At 38.6% G+C, this 19,752-nt stretch overlaps 1 protein-coding gene across 3 annotated transcripts in view; it reads left to right on the forward strand.

Moving 5' to 3' along the window:
• The window catches only part of LOC135164123 (dopamine receptor 1-like), a 39,556-nt gene extending 20,555 nt beyond the window's left edge, over positions 1-19,001 (forward strand). Inside the window, exons 2-7 of one of the 3 annotated variants that reach the window (XM_064124204.1) lie at positions 13,820-13,889; positions 14,152-14,461; positions 15,013-15,166; positions 16,116-16,514; positions 17,523-17,789; positions 18,225-19,001. In XM_064124204.1, coding sequence (XP_063980274.1) covers positions 13,820-13,889; positions 14,152-14,461; positions 15,013-15,166; positions 16,116-16,514; positions 17,523-17,789; positions 18,225-18,230 — 1,206 coding nt within the window. In that variant the 3' untranslated portion in view covers positions 18,231-19,001. Of the gene's footprint in view, positions 1-13,819; positions 13,890-14,151; positions 14,462-15,012; positions 15,167-16,115; positions 16,515-17,522 lie in introns of all 3 variants that reach the window. The other 2 variants (XM_064124206.1, XM_064124205.1) reach the window with 2 other exon arrangements.
• The last annotated feature ends 751 nt before the right edge of the window (positions 19,002-19,752 follow it).

A 19,752-nucleotide genomic window follows, 5' to 3' on the forward strand; every position in this document is an offset into this window, starting at 1 on the left:
TGTCTTTGCTTGCATCAAATACATCTCGCGGAGTTACAATTTTTGCCATTTGAATTTTATGAGGAGAGAAGTGAGATTTTCCGAGTGTAAGTCTCAGATGGTGGGTAACAGTCGCTGGAAAAGCGGGAGACATGCTGCTCCATTTGCCTAGGATTGATATCAAATTCAGGCGCTTTTATTTCATACCGTGAAAGAGGTCTTTCCCGTTATTTTCATTTCAACTTCTCTGCCGTGTCATTTTCACGTTTTCTTTTTGTCTCAACTTTGTCAAACTATCCGCTCGCATTCAGCTGTTTGGGTGGTTGTGTGTGTGTGTGTGGCTGTCTGTCTGCGAGGGAAAAGGTGAAAAGTGATGTCAGTTTGAATTGCACATTCGAGAAACACCTGACGTCGGGATGTTTTACTGTGCTGACCAGTGTCAAACGTGAAATTGAAAGAACTCAAAAAGTTCACTTTAAATTCAGTTTCACCATCGCCTGGGACTCGCGTGACCGCAGGGTATATACCTTTTTTTCCCCCTTCCAACTGGTTTTTCTAACCCAACGGTGTATGATTTTTTTTTTTAACCTCGGACCACCTTCAGTTCCTCTTTCAGTTTTCACTATCCTTCGGTGCACCCTGCACACCGCCTAACTTTCAATTTGCAACGCCCCGATAAACCCTCCGCCTTCAATTGGACTCCGGGGCAGTAGATCCAGTCGACCAAAAAGCACCGCTGCACTTTCGGTGTAAATATATCAAAGGGTTTCCGGGCTGCATTAAATCAACTTCAGTGCACCGAACCAAATAGCTGTGGAAACATTTGAATATGGGAAGCTTAATGATTTTCAACACATTGGGGGGGAAAGTTACGGGGGAAATTTCGGGCGATAATTGGAATTTTTTGACGTCTAATCGGTCATAGGAAATTCCGGGGGTTGTTGCTGATAAATTAATTTAGTTGGGGTGAAACTTTTGTAATGAATTACTCGAATCAGAAGTCTCCAATCGAATGAGAGTAAATTACGCAAGAAAATTGAGTGTTTCCAAAAAAATCATTAATTAATTTATGAAAAAGTCAGTGGAAATTCCACGTGAATTATTCGTTGCTGAAAATTTCAAGATTTTTTGCTTGAAACTACCAGAGTAATTTTTTTCCAGGGCACCCTGCGAGCAATAGCCTCCATTTTCGTCATTTATGATCTCCTAAATTGTACAGTAAAAAATAGAGTAAAAATTCCCCATGAAAAATGTGAGGAGAGCCCTAAAAAATTGTCTTCCTGGCAACAATACTCGCATTTATTGTCCATATCAGTTATTGGTAATTTGTACTCAAGAAAAATTAAATTCTCAACTCAACTGAAATTCTCATGAATGTTGATTCGTCAACTGAAACAGCTACTTGCATTTCATAAAATCCCTAGTGGATCCAACATTTATTATGAGCGTAGAATGTTGAAAACATGAGGAGAAATTTTTTGTCGAGTACTTAGGGAAGAGAACTGGCACAGCAGTGGATTAAATCGATCATTAAAATCTCCAGTTGCTTTCGGTACAGAATTGTTTGTCAGTATTTTTCTCCCCCTTTAATATGTCTCTCCTTGTGCTCTTCGCATCATAAATCGACTTTAGTTGTGGAGACGCTGAGCCACATCCCACTCGGCAAATAAAAGAGCGATTTAATAAACGGAATAAAATGATTACCCCATTTCGATGTCAGTCAAGGGGGGTGAGGAGGGGACGGAAGAGCAACAGTATAAAACTGCACTTAAATTACATCAATCACTCAGGCTCACTCTAATGTACCTGGAGCCTAATGTAATTCTCATTTTTCTCAATAAATCACGTTCTTTTATTATTGATTTCGTGACAGCAGAGAGGGGGTCTGTGGGGGGAGAAATCGATCGATTTGAGATTAATAAGCGGAACAACTTCCTCCCCTGAATTTCCAATTTTTTTATGTCACTTCGGCATTCTGATTAGTTTCTGGGAAATTGCAGAACTGAGAAATGGTCTATTGAAATTCAATGAACTTTATTTGAGCAGGAGCGGATTTGCTAGAGCAATTAGTTTTTAATTGTGGAGAGATTGATTCATTTGTTTGATTAGTTTCGGGGGAAAGATGAAATTAAAAATAATTTTTTTATCCGTCAGTAAACTTTAGTTTCGACCGACTCTAGAATCCCTCTTTAATTTTTTTTTTAATTATAAAAATACGGAGTAGATTGAACAAAAGCAAAATGTCTGGAAAATCGTAAATAATTTAAATGAACAGTCCTCCGTTATCAAGAGACATTCTCCTGTTCGGAATAAAAACGAAATTAGCTATAACTGAAACCATTATTTGGAAAGAAACCAAAACTCTCAGCTTTGATAATTGATACATTCTATTAACGTTTCAGAGGGGATTTTTATTAGAGATTAATTAATGAGTTATTTTATGTACTTAAAATTCCCCATGGAAATCCAAACATGAGCTAAATCGTTTTTCTACAAAAGAATTATTGAAGTAAATATTAAATATTACTAAAAAATCCGGAAAATGGTAATTTAGAACAGTCGGAGTTATTTTTAGCAAAATACCATATAATGGTAGTTTTCTTATTGATTAGGTGACAACAGAGAGGGGAGTCGGGAGGGCGGGAACGATCAATGGGTGATTAATAATCGGGAGAACGTCCTCCCCTGACTCCAAGTTCTATATGTTACCCTAGGATTACGGTATTTTCGGGGAAAATTTAGAACAGTTGTAGCTTTGTACAGCACAAAAAGAATTGTAAAAACGTAGAAATCGATCGTTTAAAGCTATAAAAATTCCTCCCGCAAAATATAATATTTAGGGATCCCCATGGAAAAATTTACAAAAAATATATATGATTTGTGGCATCTCCATATATTTTCCAAATTTATACATAGTATATTTAAAATGTATAGGAAGCATATATTTCATATATTCCTTTAAATGTAAATTTTTCCACAAGGGTGGATTTTTCACCGGAAGAAAATACGCATCACAATAACAATTGGTCGGTGATACAAAAAAACGTGAAGAATCTATTATTCGAAGCGTAATGGGATCCTTCTAGAAAAAATATCACGATAAGAGTTCCATCCTCGATTTCATGACAGCAGCGGAGGGGGGCGTCCGAGGGGTGGTTTCGATCGATTTAAGATTAGTAATCGGGAGAGCTCTATCCCCTGAATTTCAAAGCTTTTTCTGTATCACTCAGAGATTATAATATCCCTTCGTGAAAAAAAAATTGAGGACTGGAAAAACTTCTCCTTCGTGTTTGAGCGTCCGAGAAAGTCAGCCGAGATAAGAAAAATAATTGAGACATTTTTTTTGCAGTTTCACACGAGAGATTGCGAAAAAATATTGAATTAAAGCTGGAGAATGTTAATTTAAGGGGTAAAAACCTGAGTTAAATATTACCCTCGGGAGGGAGTGTAATTCCGGATTGTTATTCTTTAAAATTAGGGGCGCCGTTGAGGGACAGCGGCAACGATGAACTCAGAGTTCACAGAAAATTAGTTTTTTTACAGCTTTTAGGACACAGAGCGGCAAATTTCATGCCGAGGGAATTTATGAACTTCGTATTGCTCCAATAGCACTGAATTTTACCGATTCAAGGAATAGTGAGAGTCGTTTATCGAGATGACCAAGTACTACTAAAAACTCGGGCTATAAACGTTTTTCCAAATCAGATTTCATGCTGTTTCAGGGCAATTGGTTTTCTCAGTGTGTTTGTTGGAACTTTCTCTATTACCATTTTTATTTCAAGTTTTATTTTTACAACGCATTTATGATAGGACACATAAACTTAATAATTTTATCCCACAAATGGGTTTTAATTTTTCCACGGGATCAATACGAATTGTCTACAATTCTCCTCATTCTGAGGTTAATTTGGAGTTCCCAAGCAAATGCTTTCTTGGTGAAAAAGAAATCTTTTCCTCAACGTACGAGATCATTTAAAATATAATTTAAAATCTGACCACAAATACCTGTCCTTCAGCAGTTTGTTCCCTTCGTGGTGATAACCTCCCAAAAACACGTTTTTTTTCACCCGAAATATTATAAATTTCACTCGAAACGTACTAAAACATTTCATGCGTTGTTAATATTAACTCGAAGTAACGCGATATTTATCGCCCTCCACATGATTTTAATCAGATATTTCCAAAATAATGCTGTTAGCCGGTTATGTTACACTAAATTACATATTGAAATGAGGAGAATTTTTTCATTATTTGTTCCACGGTCTTGGATCAAAGGGTTTTCGAAAAACATCGTAGTAAATATTTAACCTGCGTTCAAGGGTAATTTTTACTACATTGTTCTCCCCGGCCACATTACATGGTTCAGGACCTATATGGGGAGCCGCATGAAGAGGCCTTTGTCGATCCTAGCCTCCAAGATATTCAAGTTTTTTCCTCCGCAGCTCCTATTGAAGGGCTAACACAAGGTCGCCCTAATTTTTTTTCGTTATTTTTGAACAATTTTTTCTGGAACTCTTGACTTTCCAAAAGACGAGTCACGCTTTTGTTATTAAAAATTCATTAGTGTAGTCAATGGAATTAGGGTTGGATGCTAGTCAAATAATTAAATGATAACTAAATGCGACTGGATTTGCAAAAATATTGATAAATTTTCCCGGAAGTTTTGTCCGAAATGTTGATAAATTAGCTATCCCTTCCCCCTGAAGGCATTGTCCAAGCCCGGAAGTGGCATTAGGACAACAAATTGTGAGCATTCCATTGAAGTGATCGTCACTCACGTTATTCAATAATATCCCAAAAGCATTGGTACTGTTTTCAGATGAGAGATAGGGTCGCAAGGGATGAATACACATTGTTGGATATCGCCTAATGGCTTCAGGCCACCCAAAGACTGAGGGGTGAAACATGGAAAGAGACATTCGCCAGAATTGTCGACGATAATAACTTTTTGATGACTAATATATGGCGTTGATTGGATTAAATCACCCGGAAGTATGTTTTTTCCCCCGAGTCGTAGGTGTTCTTCGGAAGAAATAAATAAAACTTACTTTCGTCGGTTTCCGTTTGGTGTTCAATTTATCACGTACACGATCAGTTATATTTCCTCAATTAACAGATAAAAAAAACCATTCCGATGAGTTCAATTTTTTAAAATTTTCTGTAACGACCGGATTTTCATGCTATCGGAGTATTTTTGGGTTCAAAACGTGCGGAATGTTATCGGCATTGTTGGAGTATATGTACCTCCATTACGACAATGTGAGCTTTCCTCATGCGGCCAGTCACATGTAATGACACGGGTTGCAAGTGGCGTCATTGAATTTTATCTTTTAATGTTTCTTGTTTTCCAATAGAAAAATTATTTGCACTTCAGATCATGATTATTGCATTTTCACACGACCAAGTCGTAACTTTCTACGCAAGGGGACAATTAAATTTCAACAAATAGTCATGATTTTTCATTAGTGCTGACGGAGTGAAAAATGTTGAAAAAATTACCGCGCGTGGTGTCGGGAAGGCAATGTCTCGGCCAAGGAAAAATTATGGTGCTGATGAGGAAAATTTCAGAGAGTCATAATGAGAGCCAGTGGCCTTTTAAAGAAAATTTAATAGAAAAATTACTAGCTTGTGAAACGAAGTTTTCAGTGCTGACATAGAAATTCTTCATAAGTCTCACAATTTCCTTGTGATCGATACATTGCGTGCATTTATCCGGAAATAAACTCCCCGGTACAGAATGGAGGAACGTCACAACAAACGAATAAAGCCCAACTACATTGCAATCGGATGAAAAATGTTACTTGAAAAACGTTTACAAAAGGCATTCTCATTGGTGTCCTCTGTGGAAAATGAGACAATGGAGAAATTGAAAAGTCAGTGAAATGCCCAACTTCTTCTTTTTATTAATATCGCGGGAGTGGAGACGTTCGTACGCTCTGAAATATCCTGAGGGACTGGACACAAAGTCCGGAAGTATATTGTCACCGAGTGTGCGGAATAATTCAGTAGGGAAGCAGTCAATTGGGTTAAGCCAACTCCCTCTCAACATCAGTTGTTGTAAAATGTATCGGAATTTCCCGATCAAAAAATTCAATTTTATTCATGAAAATCTCGCAGCTCATGGACGATATTTCCTAGAAATTAGATAAACTGCTATTGATATTTTTTGATAGTTCTGCTGACTCTCATGTCGCCTGTCCAGGAGAATCACTTTTCTTTCCTGGAGGAATGAAAATGATGGGAGTGGATTGGGCACTTAATCCACGATGATGTGAAAAAAAAATGTTCTTCAGTCATCGAATGACCGGGCCAGGAGGTACCACTAACATTTACTGCGGCATGAGAGCCATTCGGTTCCTACACGCAATGTGACCCTAAAAATCAGAGTCAACGTAAAAAATTCATATCTCCACCCTCCTTCAATATCGAGGGATGAAATTGATTGGAATGGATGGGACATTTAATGCCATCATCCCTCAAATGGAGAAGAAGATGTGATTTCTCTGTTGGGTAGTCGGGTTGAGGTGACTCTCGTTTTTTATTGACAATTCATAAACCGTGATGAGTATTTTTCGGACAGCACTTCAGTAGCAAAGTGATAGCGACATAAATCACTTTAGTATAAGTGACCTATCTCGTGAAATCTCGAGAAAAAAATATCCAACTACAAAACCAACATGTGATGAACCAATTGCGGTCACCCTTTGACACATAAAAATGTCTCAACAATTTTTTCTCACCATAAAACATTTTACATTCCAACCTGATCACGACGAAACAAGACTGCAACTTCAACGAAGTATTACAATTGAAAATCTTCAGCCTACCGCGTGCCGACATAGGCAGCAGCAAAGTTGTCCGGATCGATGAGCTCCGAACCTCTCAATCTCCTGCAATCAATCCCCTGAAACAGAGCAATACAATCCAAAATTCTCCAACCCGATCAATTTCCAATCAATCTCATCCCACCCACTCCCCCTCCCCCAATCACGTTACACGCACCCCGTCGACTCCTTCCCCTCGGCGCCAATTCCGGAATATTCCCGAAAAATCTAATTCCTCAGAATCCAATAGTCCTCCGACACAGATACCTGCTGCGCCAAAATGTTAATGAAAATTTCATCCACCACTCCCGGTCCCCGCGCCGTTAAACCAAAGAACAATACAACCCCGTTAGCGTCACAAATGTACAAGAGTCACCCCATCTGCTCAAACGCTTTGTGCGACGATACGTATACCACTGCGAGTGAAATTAATCTCCCGACCAGCCTCAATTCCCCTTAAGTATAACCTGAAACACAGTCCGGGTGTTTCTCAACTTGAAACTTTCTGCTCCCCTAACCCACCCTTTCTCAGTAACGCAATGTTTGCCTTCACCTCTCCCTCCCCACCCACTTGACATAAGGATAGGTCAGTGTCAGTGGCCCGTGCCATGCAAATGACACTCACCCGCTCCCTCCTCCCAACCCCCTCTGAGAACCCCACAGCAAACACAATACAATCTCCTGTTGACAAAGTCCAAACAAACTCAAGTGCGGGAGACGAGACTTTAACAGAAGAAAAATTCCTTTTTCCCTTGCGAAAACATTTTAATTGTAAAAATTTCATTTGCCCTGTCATGAAATTGAATTTTGTCTTGAGTAAGGCAGAGGGTGGAAGGGGATGAAGGAGAGGGAAAAAGGATTGAAACGGTTGAAACAAAAAGGGATTTCGCGGCATACCGCGAGTATTCGTTGGTTTTGAACCTCCATCCCCTCTCCCCTTCAACCCCCTCCGCACGATCGTTTTCATGTGCATGTGTGTGTGGGTGTGGCAAGCGACGAGCAACAACAAAGTTACCGTGGACGAGCATCGATCAGGGGCTAGACCAAGAGGGTGAGCTCCAACCCTGTGCGCGACGTTGAACTGAGAGTGGTGTTGTGATAGTGGGGTGGTATGAGTGAGAAGAACTAGGGGAAAAGCGGCGGGAGCCCTCAAATCCTATAGCCTATATAGGCATCGGTTGCCGCGCGCGAACGAATAAACGGGGGTGCGAGGGAGAACGAATTACGTATGATAAAAGGGACAACAGTGCGATGAAGAGAGGTGGAGAGACGGTTGAACGCGCTGGCGCAGGCCTCAACCAACACCCTCTCGTGATAGTGCGAGGTAAAATGGGGCGGTAGGGGGTGGGTAGAGAGGGAATGGGGTAAAGGGGGATTTGAACCCTTCTCGGGTAAATTCTCTCTTCGGTTCTTCTTAGGGGTGACCTGAGACAGATAATTCCGATCTTTTTTCTCCACTTCGGGGAAGGGTTTCACTGGATTCTTTTATGGTTCGGTGTGTTTGTGGAATACCGGAAATACTGATAAAATTGTATTTTTACTTTCTCCCATAGAAATGCTGAAGATATCGCGAATCTCCGCACGGAAATGCACCAAATTATACATTTTTTGAATATATTTTTAATGGGGATCTTTACAGATCTTTAAAAATGTTCTCAAACTATTTTTTGGTTAAACTATTTTTGGGGGAGGATCGGGGATGGAACGATAATACGGTGGTCCCGCTCGTTGAGGCGCGTCACTGGCCCCCGCGCAAGAATATCATTGGTCATTTTTCTGAAGTATAAGTTCTTTGAGAGACCGCGGGGGTTCTTAAGTCAGCACTGCGATTGTTATAAACAAATAATAAACATAAACAATGGCGGCTTCTGTTGCGATCGCGCAACATTAACAAAGGAACCCATCTTCGATACCCACATTAGCCCAAATAAATATTGAAAAAATGATATTCAAAGAGAGATCAATTCCACATCTTCAATTTTGTAAAAGTACAGGATATTTTTTGAAGATTCCATGAGAAAGCCATTTGAAAAACCGATACGGGAAATTGTGAATTTCGTAGCAAATTCTATCCGTCGAGCCTCACACCAGGCAATTACTCCTCTGGGCTGGAGTGAGAAAGTCATTTGAAAAAAAAAAATGATACGGGAAATTATGAGTTGCGGGGCAAATTCCATCCGTCGAGCCTCACGTGTGGCAATTACGCCTTCACCGTGAGTGACGCGCAATTGGAATGGGCCAGGTATAGATTAAACCGTGGAACTGAGAGAGAGAAGTAACCATAGGAATGATCCGTGCGGCATTGCCATATCTCAGATGCATTCTAATATTTTATTCATATTTCCTTCCCACTATCGTTAGGGGTTTATGGGTTACCCATTTCGTCCGCCTTTATGCCTTTCCTTCCACTCTACCCTTCATATTTATTTGTGTTATCATGGGCCGTCTTATGGTTACCAGGCGCGCCCCATTCAAGCTAAGGTTGCAAGGGAAACCATGGAAAATCGTAATCATCCACCGCGTCGATATTGCAGGGGCCTGTAGCAGCACCGGATATGGTCCGGACGGGTGTCTAAAAGTGTTCCTCAAGGAACAGTAATAACAGTCAGATTGTTATAACAATGCACCCAAGCAAAAATATTTATCCGTAAATCTTTAAGGATTTAATTCCGCATCTTCATTTTTAGTGCATCGGCTCCGTCAGGAAAAAGGTCGTAAAAAATTGTTGAAAAATATTTATTGCGGTTTATTAATATTTAAGATGTAATGAGACTTTATTACTGACGCACCGACGTTACCACCTTTGCACCCGACTGGGGTTTGCTGGATATCCGTTGAATTAGCCCTGATTATATTATATTTTTATTCATTTTTCCATAGCCCAGGCTTTATGTATTTTATTTATTTGGGGATGATGGAATTCGACTATTTGTGGATATATTCATGGGCCATGGAGAGGGGTGATGGTAATTGGTATCAATGTTCACCCATTTTGACTCGATGAAGGGAATTTCGGGGGTTTTTATTGTGACAACGGGATTTTTATGGGATTCTTATTTTGATTGGATTTTTAGGGGGGATTTTTATTCTGTTTGTGTGGGGGATAATTCGAAGGCGGGTTCCTCCGCCCTTCAAATGGTCTCATCAAAATTTTTCACACACTAAAAATCCTGTGAGTAAAGTGGAAATTCATCTTTTAAAGATCAAACAAATTTTCATTTTGTTGAGGTCGTGTTTAATGCCGGGGGAATATGTAGAACACGTGTGTGAAGTTCAGCTGTTTGTTTAGCTGCACTCGCCTCTCATTTTTTTATTCTAGTTAATGTTGCAAGTTCTCTCGCTATTTCACCTTTAATAATGCTTTATTACTCACGTACCCGCGCGGTGCACTCTGTTTACACCCATTTGTGTATTGTTTTTTCTCGTTAGCAAACATTTTGGTGGGTCAGGTGTTTCATTTTGAGGAGATTTAGTTGGATTTTTTGTTTGAAGCAACAGTTTGTTCTCGTGATGTAAGTGGTTACATTGGGCGCTCATTCATCCGGTGTTTCATTCGATTTGTTCGGTTGGAGATGGTAGAATGCGAGTCTTTGTGGAGCTCTACCCATGAGTGATGATAATTGATATCAATGCTCAGTGAATCTGATTGGATGAGGCCGACTCGCGGATGTGTTTGTTGTGGATACTCTGGTTTTATGAGCTATGAGAGGAAGCGCTCAGCGATAGCAAATTAAATTATAAAGCAATGTTATTCTCAATGGAAATAAAATTATATTTTCTCCAGAAAATGTCTGTGATGCATTGGTGTTTTCGCACCACCGAGGGGTTGTAGTATTTTCCAGTCCTCACCCCCAGAATTTTCAGGGAGAGTTTCTTTTCTTTTCAGGTACGACCTGGGAGAAGTAATTTAATTGCTTTTTCTTCGCTGTTCAAACACTTTATCCTGAGGCTTTTATTTTTCAAGATATAAAAATTCCTCATTAGTGCATCTTTAATGATACTTCATTATTCACCCACCGGAGTGGTTCACTGTATTTACACCCCCCTGGGCGTCACTTTTATTAATTCTTCAGTGGCTGGTCGCGTCTATTTCGGTGGTTAAAAATATTTTTTAATTTTTTCTTCGATCCAGACGAAGTGAAAAACATTCAGATTCAATAAAAAAAATCTCGTTTTTTTTTTTCATTCTATTTTGTTTGGCAGGAATTCACTTCAGGTTTCCCCTGAGGCAGCAACAGTTTGTTCCCAGTGTTACAGATTCTATTCTGCGCTCATTCATTGTGAGGTTTTATTCGTTTTGTTCGCTCGGGGGTGGCAAAATGCGAGTCTTCCTGGGGTTCTCCAGGATGATTGGTATCAATGTTTAGTATTTTGTTCGAATGAGGGGAGTTTATTGTATTTACGCCCGTGGAAATGGTGTATTTCGAGAGTTATGGACCGGGGAGGTTGCGGGAATGAAGAGAAAAGGGTTTTGAACTCTTCTAGGAGCAAATCCTCTTCTCCTTTTTAGATACGACTTGCGACAAGTAATTTAATTGTTTTTCTTCATTGTTTCAACAATTTCCGCTTTCCCTGAACTTTTTATTTTTGTTAATGACCAAAGTCCTTCTTATTGCACCCTTAATAAAACTTTATTACTCACGTAGCAAAGGGGCAAGCCATACTCAGGGCCATTTGGGTTTTTTTTACTTCTTCCACGTGTTTTGTTTTGAGGAAATTTACTTGAGGGGGTTTTAGAGCAACAGTTTGTTATCACAACGCAACGAATTGTGTTCATTGTCAGGTTTTCCTCGTTTTGTTTTTCAGAGTAATTGGTATCGGTGTTCAGTGATTTGATTTCGGCAAACGGTGAGCTTTTGTCGGGGATATTTCAATCAACCAATGCTGTTTATGAGTTTTTCGATGACAGTAGTATTTGGCACGATGAAAAATTCCAATAAAAATTGCGCGATGGTCTGGCCAATTCCAGGAATTAAAAAAAAATAGCAATCGTTTATGTTCAGAACATTATGTATCTTTATGTCCGTGGATTTTCCACAAAAATACAAATAAATAAAAGGAAACCCGGTTCAAGGATCTCCGATGAATGTTCGTATTGCGCACTAACATCTCAAAAGAGAAATTACTATTAAAAAATTCATGAACAATGATAAATATGCCACTATACTGTAGGCAATTTAAGGTAAAAAGTACATCTCAGTTCTGTAAAATTTTCCACAACGATATTTCCCCCGGAAATTAGGGAAATGTCTGTAATTTTTAGTGAATATCTCTCTCCCCCGACGCGTGAAATGCGAGATATCCATTGTACGTCTCCTCGTCGAATTTATCCGCGAAGTTGAGAGGCATCGAGGAGTTCCAGAAGAACGTGCGAGATATTATAGGGAATGGGCGAAATAGATTGGAAATATGGCGGCCCAGGGACGGGGGAGGGAACTGCGACGGAGTAGAAAACCCCTGGATTACAGGAATGCGACGATAGAATATACGTGAGGGGAGTGAACGGGAGAACCTTCTTGGGTTTCGCTACAAAGGAAACGTTGGGTATTTATTTATGTTGTGGATTCTGTAAACGGGTGGATATCACAAAAAGACGCATCGCACCGACGAAATAGAGTGGAAGATGAGAGAAACTGAATGAAAAAGTGAGGGGGGTGGGCAGACGTAAAATGAATTGCAACGGGGGTGTCTCAAGTGAGCGAGTAAATTAAAAACGTGGGGGTGCGGAGGGGGGGGGATAGGTGGGTGGGCAATTTGAAATTGAATAAAGGTCAGAGCAAAGAGTTCGTTTGTACTTTTTATCTGGTAATCCAGTGAGGTATCTCCGGTGAAATACTGCTATTTTTGTTTAATTTGTGAGTTTCGCAAAATTGGATAATTGAATGAAGTTTTTGTGAATTCAATGAGCGAGATGGAAATGAAGCGGTGAGGAAAAAAGTGGAGTAATTAGCCGATGAGGGAGAGGAGTGGTGTCAGGCTCTGTTACCGAATAATGTGCAAATGAAATATAGAAAGAGGGGCCATTGATTATTTGAGGTGCATTGTGTGGGTAGATTATTATTTATATTATTCATTACATTCTCCTGAATTTCCCGAATCTTTCATTAATTTTACCGGACTAATTAACCAAAGATAAATTTTTTTTCTCATTATTTAACTGTGAAGATATGAAGTTGTGAGAAGAAAAACTTTTTGCAATTGCAGTTGAAATTTTTTCCCCCGGTCAGATGTGTTTTAAACCGCAAATTACAGTGAAATACCTTTAGCAATGATTTGTGGCTATTTTTGTTGAAACTAAAGCTTAACATTTTTATTTTTATATTGTGGGTAACTCGTGAGTCGATGTGTCCTCGTTGGGTGTACATTCACATTCATGTTTGTTGGCTGGAGGTCTAACAGAAAGGCAGGACCCATTTACTCTCGCAATAGTTTCTAAAAAAAATGTCCAAGAATTTCTTCTCCTCTAAATGGCCCAGAAAACAAGAAAAGGTCGGATCAGCGTTCCGATAACATTACGGAGAGAAACGAGAGAAATTCGATAAGAATAAAAATGAAAGTCCCAATATTTACTGGCGAAAGCGTTAGGTTTTGCTATTGAATTTTTCCTTACGTTAATAAATATTGGCGAAATTCATTGAGCTGGATGATTGAATAAAGTTTTTATGGATTCAATGAGGGAGATGGAAACGAAGCGCCGGAGGAAAAAATTTTAGTCATCAGGTGATGAGAAAATGAAGAGGCGCAATGACGCTTATAACATTATTATATTAATTTATCAGTCGATGAGAAGAATCCCGATTTTCAAAAGAAAATGTCTCAATATCTATTTCGTATTGAATATCCTAGTAAATAAAAAAGTAATCATTCGAAGCTCAATGACATTATGAGCAAAAAGGGGTGCAATGTGGCGCTCTCTGTTACGTGAATAAATAAGCAAATAAGTTGTGAAAGCGCTTAAACATCGATAATTTCATGCTCATCACATGTGCGAATTGTATTTTCGTTTTCTCTTCCAGAGCAACTTGACAGAGGGTGAAGAGGATTTGCCCGAGGACACTCTCTCGTTGCTGTCTGTGCTATTCGTCGGTGAGATTCCATACGTAATTCCACACTGTTCATACAATAATATAAAATTAATAAAGCTCATGAAAAAAAATCTAGTGTATCAGCCTCGTCGAGAGCTTATAAAAATAAAAGCACAGATAAACGGTGGCATTACCAGAAAGAGAAATAGCTGTGCTCGTAGTGATGAAGGAATAAAAGAAAGCAAAATGGCGTATAAATAAAAATGAAGCTGAACGATTGATCATTCGTCACTTGTGTTTTATTTTCTGCTTCACTGTTTCAGGCTTTCTCCTCTTCGTTCTCATATTCTTCTCAGTGGCTGGTAACGTATTGGTTTGCGTTGCGATATACACGGACCGCGGATTGAGAAGAATTGGAAATTTATTTCTCGCATCGTTGGCCATTGCTGATTTATTCGTCGGCTGTCTGGTTATGACATTTGCCGGTGTCAACGATCTACTCGGCTACTGGATGTTTGGTCCACGTTTCTGTGACACATGGATTGCATTTGATGTCATGTGCAGCACTGCCTCAATCCTCAATCTGTGCGCAATATCACTGGATCGTTACATACACATCAAAGATCCACTCAGGTATTGTTGGTGGAAGTTGGGGTATTGTCTGAGCCGTCTGTGAGATTAGATTGATTATTTTTATTACGCAAATTTCAGTCAATAGAGTTCCACTATTGCACGTTATATTGTGTAATCGTCATGGCAGTCAACTGATAATTCTGTCGTTCCATCCGATTTTTTAGACCTAAACGAAACTAGAACTCCTGTGTCTCTAGGAATTTTTTCGAATTTTCTACTCTCCTGCAATTATTATTTATTATTTGTGATTCTATTTTATTGGACAGCTTATCAGCTTCACGTCCCAGTTGATAAATTAGTTCCGTATCTAAAAATTAATAATTGTGACAGAAAATAATTCTAGAAGCTCTTGAAATGAACCCTCTTCCAGACGAATATGATAAATGAAGAGGGTTTTGGTGGAGCCAGTGGCTCAGATAACGCCTCAATTCATTCAGCATTAACAAGTCATTGGTGTGTTGCACTCGATGACAACTGAATTAACGACAGTTTAATCCAAAATTCATGGGTGAATTGAGCGTGAGACATTGGTCATTGTGAATTGTGTGCAGATACGGTCGGTGGGTTACGAGGAGAGTTGCTGTTGCTAGTATTGCTACAGTTTGGCTTCTCGCTGGGACTGTGTCATTCGTTCCAATCAGCCTGGGACTGCACAGAAGTGAGGAGTCCAAAAATCCACCACCAACGTACAACGATGGTACACAGGTAATTGGAATATTCTTTTTCCTGAGGATGGAGCATTCAAATTTTCCGGTGGATTTAATGGACAGGCTTTTTCTGAGTTTGGGACTGCCGTCTCGGGATCAATTTACTCGGCTATTTCATGGAAAATTCATTCGGGAATTCATTCCTTCTTCAACTCAGTTCGGAAATTACGAAATTTTGATGAACGTCGGGAGATGATAATTTCATGATATTACTTGATTCGAGGAAATTGCTTTACGGTTCCGTTGACTGTTAGTCTCCTCATTTCTCGTCTCATTATTATTCGTTTAATTAATTTTCGTTCTCTATATCTCTTGTTCAATGGGTTGAGGAACAGAGTTAAGTGAGGCAGGCTATAATTAAAGATCCGAATTAATCTTATTGAAAATGAGATGAACAAATCAATATTAAATTCAGTGAATTAAATTAGACTCTTTAGTTTTTTTAAAAAGTATAAGCAGATATGCTGGAGGAAAATTCTATAGAATTTTTTCGTACATAAAGAGAATTAAATATTCATTCCCATATAATGAAATTTACATATTCCAAGGTCATTGCCCGAATAACTTCATCGACTTTATCGCTAATTCCATTTAATCTGACGCATAAAAATCGTAATGTTCTATTACGAGTTCCTCCTAAGTGAATGTTGCGCTTCTGCTCCCATTCATATTCATATTTATTAGCTTTATATTTAGCAGCAAGAGAACAATAGATAACGATCTTTTGATGCGCCTTATTCTCTAAAATTGTTGGTAAAAAAAACTCCCGAGAAAGTATTAAATTTATTCGCTGAAATATTGTAAGCTTCAACAACAAAGCCCTCGCATAAAAAGCTTTTACATGTTGTGAACAGGACATTTAAAAATTTTTTTCTAAAGCCCATTGAATGAATAATTTGCAAGCTAAAAACCCCAGACTCAATTGATGTTCCTTTGCCTGACCCAAGGAATATCCAACCTGTGCTCTGGATCTGTCACCAACGTACGCCGTTGTATCATCATGCATATCATTCTACGTACCCTGTATCGTCATGATAAGTATCTACTGCAGACTGTACTGCTATGCTCAAAAACATGTTAAGAGTATAAGGGCAGTGACAAAGCTTCCTCAGCCATCATCAATCGGAAAGAGTTTTCGTGCCAAGAGTACGCGTAAATTACAACAGGCCAAAGCTAAACCACCGGCGAAGGCTAAGCCAACGAGTCCATATCACGTGTCTGATCATAAAGCAGCTATAACTGTTGGTGTTATAATGGGTGTATTTCTCATATGCTGGGTGCCATTCTTCTGCGTCAACATTGTCGCTGCATTCTGCAAAACTTGCATACCAGATCGAGCTTTTCAGGTATGAATTATTTATTCGTTAATGCACACTCACTGATAAATACAGCATTACCCGGAATTTCATTTGTATCAGCTGTCATTGGGTTGCTAATTTTTAAATAAACGTGATTTTAGAGTAATTATCACACCGATAGATATAGTTTTGAGATTTGTAATAAAGGAATTTCATTCAGACGATGAAGAAAGATTTATTTAATATTTTTTATCGGAATTTGTTGCAAGCTTCATATGCATTTCTTGTCCGATTGTAAAAATTTTCTATTACTGGCAGCAGCAGCTTCCACCGATTAAATAATCCTTTCTGCATCTGTTTTTCCGTCGCAACGTGGAGATTTTTCACTTGCACTTTGCGTATTACATTTCCCCTTCATTTTTCATCTTCATTTGCATGTGTGATGCACGTTCATCCGAAGTACATAATTTATGGAGACTGCTCTCTAATATTCTGAGAACATTTTGCTCGACAGACGGAGGGAGCTTCTAAAGGGATTTTCTAAAAAGGGTAAAGGGTGAACGTCGAGTTAAAATCCATAGTCCTATGTAAACCGTAGTCGTAACGTTCGTGAAGAAAAAAAAAAAACTTTGCGCTCCAATTAAATGTTTTTCAATCAACCCTTCGGCCCCGGGCGATTGTGAATAATTTTCATCGACCTGTCAGCATGAATTTTTCATCCTCCCCAACCGAATATTTATTCAAACAGGATTTCTCAATCTCATTCATGTCCCTCACAGTAATATATATTCATTCACCCCTTTCCCCCCACCATTCGCGTTATTCCACACAGTTATTTTCACGAGAGAAAAAGCCAATGTAGGAAAAAGTGGTAATAAAAATATTGCTCTTTCCGTAAATGTGGAGGCGTAAAAAGTCCCCTTTCCCTTCCGGAGTTATATCAAGCTGAGTTCCTGTTTCAACTTATTTCTCTTAAAGTTGAGAGGAAAAAATAACATTACTAATGCCTCGGGATTCTGGTGGACTGTTGAATAGATAAATTTTTTCATTCGACAGGTGCTCACCTGGCTTGGCTACAGTAACTCGGCCTTTAATCCAATAATCTACAGTATTTTCAACACTGAATTTCGTCAGGCATTCAAGCGAATCTTGACAAAGGGCACGAGAGCCAGGGGTAATCAGCCATCCACCAGTGAATGCGGTGAATTTCGTTCTGTTATCGTGCAAAAACGTAATGGTTCAATAGTAGAGTGTAACATCAGTCCGAGATCGAGTGCTGACAGTTGTCAAGTTGGACTTGGACGGCAGCATCGTGACACTATTGTAAGTTCAATATGAATTAGCACGGCACGATGATTGAAAAGGGAAAATACAAGACATGTGCGAAAAAATTTCATGGAAAAATCGATCCTTGAGAAAGAAATATTTTTAATAGAGACTATTTTACAGAAGAACAAACAAGGGAGCTTGTTGACTTCAAACCTTGCCCATTTTTCTCCCAAATTTGTTAACTGAACAATAAAAATATTAAGTAAAAATTACTTCGAAAAATAAATTACATTTAATGAAGTAATTTATGCTTATTCCCCTGTAAATTATTGCCCCCCTCCCCATCCGTTAAAAAATAACTTATTTAAAATAGAATGGATTAATGAACCTCCTCGGATTTTTTTAACGTCCAAAATAAATAAATAAACAATTCAATAGGGAGACTAATCTCTCCGATTTTTCCATGAAAATTTTGACGTATGTGGATAGGTGTAAAGAGACACAGAGAGTGACAACAGTGGAGGAATTAACCATAATTGGCCAGTTCGGACCATTTCAACGACAATCATCATAATGAAAGAAGATTAAATACCAAAGTTAAATGAATGAGGCATATCCAGAATAACGGACTGTGTGATAGGCATAACAATTACTTGGATGGCACATTATCTCATGAAATTTCCAAAGGAAAATTCATCAAATTGAAGATTATACTTGCACGAATAATGTAAACCATCAGTCTAGTTAATTAGAGTGAATGAAGACCGTTAATGGAATTAATAATCATCCAGATTATTTACTCGACGCACACGGGTTACACTCGATATATCATTTTTATCATCTTGTAAATGATCATTTATTTATTTTTCTATTAAAATTATCGACGAGAAAATGTTGAAAAAAAACTGTTCACTAATAACGATCAACAGGGGAATTGATCTACATAGAATAGAAGTGGTTGACACGTTTCGCGAAAAACCTACATGATAATTAAATTAAAAAAAAAACAAATATACATATTAGCATCGTTACCATAATTGATATTAACTGAGTCGTGTAATTATTATAAAAACTCAAAACTCCATTAATCTCGTTTTATTTATCATGTAAATAATCATTGTGTACTCTAGTCAAATAAGTCAATAATGTATAAATATTGAAGAAGAAAAAAAACGGGTAATTAATTTTCACGTAGAAACAAAATGAGACATGTTTCAATGAATTTAATTCCTCAAGCCCATTTTTATTTAATGATCCAGCAGGGGGATGCAATCAAGATCGTATGGCAGTTTTCCCCCGTCGTAGGGTGCTGTTCCAATAGATCAGTCCTAAATGTTATGATAAAAAATCTGGCATCACACGATTATCCCAGATTAAGAGAATTTTTTAATAAAAATTACAGAAGTTTGATCCCAAAAAAATAGCAAACAAAAAGTCGCTGAATTTTTTAATTTTTTTAATTCGATATTTTAACAAATTATGCCACGTTCATAATGAGCAATTTTCATTGAATAATTCTCTCCATGATCACAATGAAGACGATAGCTCCCCTCTTCTCTCTCTCTCTCCACATTGTTCGTCAAACGTTATCAGTCTTCAATAACACTCGAATGATTTACCATAAAGCCTCACGTCTTTGTCGATTAGTTGATACCTCGACTGTAAACGGAATTGTTGGATTAATGCATTCGGTATGCAGGTAGGTATCCTCATGATTTTGATACGATAATGCCAGCCTCGGCAAAGGCATAACTAAATTCCATGGGATTTCGCTTCATCAGCACTGGTTACTCTCGCCAGCTTCTACACCATTGAGTGGCCACTTTACCCAGTTTACACTCGAGTAGAAGTTTGAACTTTCTAAACTCGTCGAGTAATTGTTCAGAGTTTTATCGAGTTTGGTTATTGACACGAGTAAGATGATAATTCATTTGTGAATTAAAACTGAAAGTGTCTGGTGCTTCTGAACGACCCTCTGATGTCCCTCGGGTGTCTTCAGTGGGAATGATCTTACGAT

Source organism: Diachasmimorpha longicaudata, chromosome 6 (genome assembly GCF_034640455.1).
Source record: "Diachasmimorpha longicaudata isolate KC_UGA_2023 chromosome 6, iyDiaLong2, whole genome shotgun sequence".
Lineage (NCBI taxonomy): Eukaryota > Metazoa > Arthropoda > Insecta > Hymenoptera > Braconidae > Diachasmimorpha > Diachasmimorpha longicaudata.